The following is a 3,958-nucleotide window of genomic DNA, read 5'->3' as shown; positions in this document are numbered from 1 at the left end:
AGGTCTAGACCACACTCTATAATTTGCAAAGACCCAACAATTCCAGTAAGGAAGTAGATTACAGGTTTACTTACAAACTGCCCTATGTTTTACATTTCCTTTTGTACATCCCTTGACATAAACAATCCACTGGTTTGATCAGAATTGCTTTCCTTGTAATTAAATGGACGACTCTTACCCATGTATGGGATAGTTTGCGCAGGGTAGACCTGGCCAACAGGCTGCAGCTGAGACGGAGCCACAGAGGTCTGTGTGTAGAAGTAAGGCTATGAAACAACATAATGCACTGATATAACCAGATCTGTCCACTTACTGATATGTCAGTGCAAAATATTGTGAAATCTCACCTGAAAGGCATGGCTGCTCCCAGACAGCCCAGGCTGTGGGGGAACAGTGGGCATAATAGGAAGTAAGGCAGAGGGTGCAGTGTGAGGATGAGGATGTACTGTGGGAAAAACAATCTATTTAATTTCAGATCAAACGCAGGAAATCTACCAAGAAACTGTTAAAACATACTGTACAGCATCATGGGAAACTGTGTTCTTTGTAATGTAAAGTAATCTGAGCTGTGGGAGGAAGGCATTTTAAAAATACAAAAGAAGCTTACTGTGTGCTGAAGCTGGAGCAGCAGTGGACATCTGCACTGGAGATGGAGCTGCAGGCCGATCCTTTGCTCTGCTGCCACTAGTGTCCTAGAGACCAATGCAATAGTGGCAGAAAGTCATTATGCACAGCCCTTTTTTGCAATATTTAGACATAATGTTGGTTGAGGTTCAATTCTGATAGGAAGGACATTGATTTCTCCTTTTCTGAACAATTCCTGAAGTGATGCAGATGGCGGACTCAGATATTCTTTTTTTCAGTTTTTTTTTTTATTTTCTTCAGTTTTTTTAGACACATAGGTATGGGTTTGTATTTCAAGTGTTATTCTATATTTTTCTTATTGTCAACAAATCCCATTAAAAGACCGAAACCAACTATGTGTTAGTACCTTCTGATTTCCCGACCCTGTCTGATCTTACTGAAGGCCTACATTTTCACACCAATTTATAGTTTATTTTTCAAAAAACATAATTTCTTAAAACATCTAGTTATTGTAGTTTTTAATCAACATTATAGCTGATAACAGTGCAATTATAGTCAATAGTGCAATCCAAATTTGGTGTCCCTGTGAGTGTTTCTTGCAGCAGGACGGTGTGTGTTCATGGTAATAAAGGAACATATCACACATACATATCAATAGTATGCCTCACTGATGCAGTTTTAATAGTTAACAATGCATAACAGAGGAAGAAGATGGATCAGGCTTTGATTAGGGCTGGATCCGAATATTTGATGGGTCTCTATCTCTCTCTCTCTCTAAACTAGTCTTAACTTTGAAGAAATACACTCTATACATTGCTAATGTGGTAAATGACTATTCTAGCTGCAAATGTCTGGTTTTTGATGCATATCTACATAGGTGTAGAGGCCCATTTCCAGCAACTATCACTCCAGTGTTCTAATGGTCAATGTGTTTGCTCATTGGCTCAGAAGGCTAATTGATGTTGAAAACCCTTGTGCAATCATGTTCACACATCTGAAAACAGTTTAGGTCGTTACAGAAGTACAAAACTGACCTTCCTTTGAGCAATTGAGTTTCTGGAGCATCACATTTGTGGGGTCAATTAAACGCTCAAAATGGCCAGAAAAAGAGAACTTTCATCTGAAACTCGACAGTCTATTCTTGTCCTTAGAAATGAAGGCTATTCCATGCGAGACATTGTTGAAAGAAGATTTCCTACAAGTGTGTACTACTCCCTTCAGAGGACAGCACAAACAGGCTCTAACCAGAGTAGAAAAAGAAGTGGGAGGCCGCGTTGCACAACTGAGCAAGAAGATAAGTACATTAGAGTCTCTAGTTTGAAAACAGACGCCTCAGAGGTCCCCAACTGGCATCTTCATTAAAGTACCCGCAAAACACCAGTGTCAACATCTACGTGAAGAGGCGGCTGCGGGATTCTGGGCTTCAGGGCAGAGTGGCAAAGAAAAAGCCATATCTGAGACTGGCCAATAAAAGAAAAAGATTAGGATGGGCAAAAGAACACAGACATTGGACAGAGGAGACTGGAAAAAAGTGTTGGACGATGAATCCAAGTTTGAGGTGTTTGGATCACAAAGAAGAACGTTTGTGAGACGCAGAACAAATGAAAAGATGCTGGAGAATGCCTGACGCCATCTGTTAAGCGTGGTGGAGGTAATATGATGGTCTGGGGTTGCTTTGGTGCTGGTAAGGTGGGAGATTTGTAGAGGGTAAAAGGGATTCTGAATAAGGAGCTATCACTCCATTTTGCAACGCCATGCCATACCCAGTGGACCAGCGCTTGATTGTAGCCATTTCATTCATCCACAAGGACAATGACCCTAAACACACCTCCAAATTGTGCAAAACTATTTAGAGAAGAAGCAGGCAGCTGGTATTCTATCGGTAATGGAGTGGCCAGCGCAGTCACCAGATCTGACCCCCATTGAGCTTGTGTGGGACGCTTGACCGTATGGTACGCAAGAAGTGCCCATCAACCAATCCAACTTGTGGGAGCTGCTTCTGGAAGCATGGGGTGCAATTTCTCCAGATTCCCTCAACAAATTAACAGCTAGAACCAAGGCTGCAATGCTGTAATTGCTGCAACTGGAGGATTCTTTGACGAAAGCAAAGTTTGATGCAAAAAAAAATCTTATTTCAAATACAAATCATTATTTCTAACCTTATCAATGTCTTGACTCTATTTTCTATTCATTTCACAATGTATGGTGGTGAATAAGTGTGACTTTTCAGGAAAACACAAAATTGTTTGGGTGACCCGTAGTGTGTATATATATATATATATATATTTTTTTTTTTTTTTTTTTTGTTTAACGTCCATGCAGGCTGAAATTCACTGTGGTGTTTTTTTGTGTTAAGCTGCCAACTAAATGTCCGTTAGTTGATGGCTAATTTATGCAGCACTATGTCGTCTATCTCAGCCAAGAATGGAGAAATGTCAAGCTACAGCGAGCAGTCTGACGTGTGTGGAGCACTTTATGTTTACGTTTATGTTTAGCCAATTTGATAAATGTACGTACATAGTACAGCAGTGCATAATTCCAATACAGAGAGGCACTGGCTGGCTAAGCATTCATTTGCACACACTGCGTTGAGTTATGTAACTCGCGCAAGTCTGTAACTATGAAAGTGAAAAAAATGTTGGTTTGATTTTTGTTTGTACATTCCATCCAAGTTAATATGTTCGTATGTTGTTTGTCATGCAACGTTATGAAACCTAAGCACTGAACTTCCCAGGATTTTGTGTAACAGGTAACTGTCCTGCAACAACAAAGCAGTCACTTTGTCGCCTTTAATTTTCTCTCTTTTTTTGTGAAATAAAGCTGCCTTCAAGTGCGGTCGGAAATGTGGATTTCCCCCGTCGCTGCTGCCACCACCGCCAACAAAAGCTTAAAAGTTCAAAAAATGGTATTTGGTACAGCCCTAGCTTTGATACGCACACACAATGCTTGTTAATAGGTTATATTCCGTGATTCTTGGCCTTTTTTAAAGGTATTTGTTGACAATAGTTAGCTATGGGGAGTCATTCCCCGGAGTCCTTATGTTACACCACCGCTACACGTTCTGCTGTGCCAGGTTCATCTGCTACACTCTGCGGTGCCCAGCTACATCCTGCTGTGCCTTGTAATGCCGCACAGTGCCCTGCTATGCCATGAACTACTACAAAGAACTGCTACAAACTACTATTTTTTCTATTTTTGTTATTTCCACTAACCCCAACCGGCCCGTCAGACGCCGCCTACCAAGAGTCTGGGTCTGTCCTAGGTTTCTGCCTAAAAGGAAGTTTTTCCTCTCCACTGTTGCACTGTTGCTTGTTCTGGAGGGAACTACTAGAACTGTTGGGTCCTTGTAAATTCTGGAGTGTGGTCTATCTGT

General features: G+C 41.2%; 1 protein-coding gene across 5 annotated transcripts in view; it reads right to left on the bottom strand.

Moving 5' to 3' along the window:
- Positions 1-3,958, bottom strand: part of fkbp15b (FKBP prolyl isomerase family member 15b) — a 36,673-nt gene that overhangs the window by 18,802 nt on the left and 13,913 nt on the right. For 4 of the 5 annotated variants that reach the window (XM_032515996.1, XM_032515998.1, XM_032515997.1 and 1 more), the window contains exons 13-15: positions 608-692; positions 348-445; positions 179-266 (exon numbers count right to left, since the gene is read on the bottom strand). In XM_032515996.1, the coding sequence (XP_032371887.1) occupies positions 179-266; positions 348-445; positions 608-692 (271 nt within the window). The remainder of the gene's footprint in view (positions 1-178; positions 267-347; positions 446-607; positions 693-3,958) is intronic. The other variant, XM_032515995.1, reaches the window with a different exon arrangement.

The sequence above is a fragment of the Etheostoma spectabile genome, chromosome 5 (genome assembly GCF_008692095.1).
Source record: "Etheostoma spectabile isolate EspeVRDwgs_2016 chromosome 5, UIUC_Espe_1.0, whole genome shotgun sequence".
Lineage (NCBI taxonomy): Eukaryota > Metazoa > Chordata > Actinopteri > Perciformes > Percidae > Etheostoma > Etheostoma spectabile.
The sequence above is the reverse complement of the archived record's forward strand: the minus strand, read 5'-3'. Positions and strand labels throughout refer to the sequence as shown.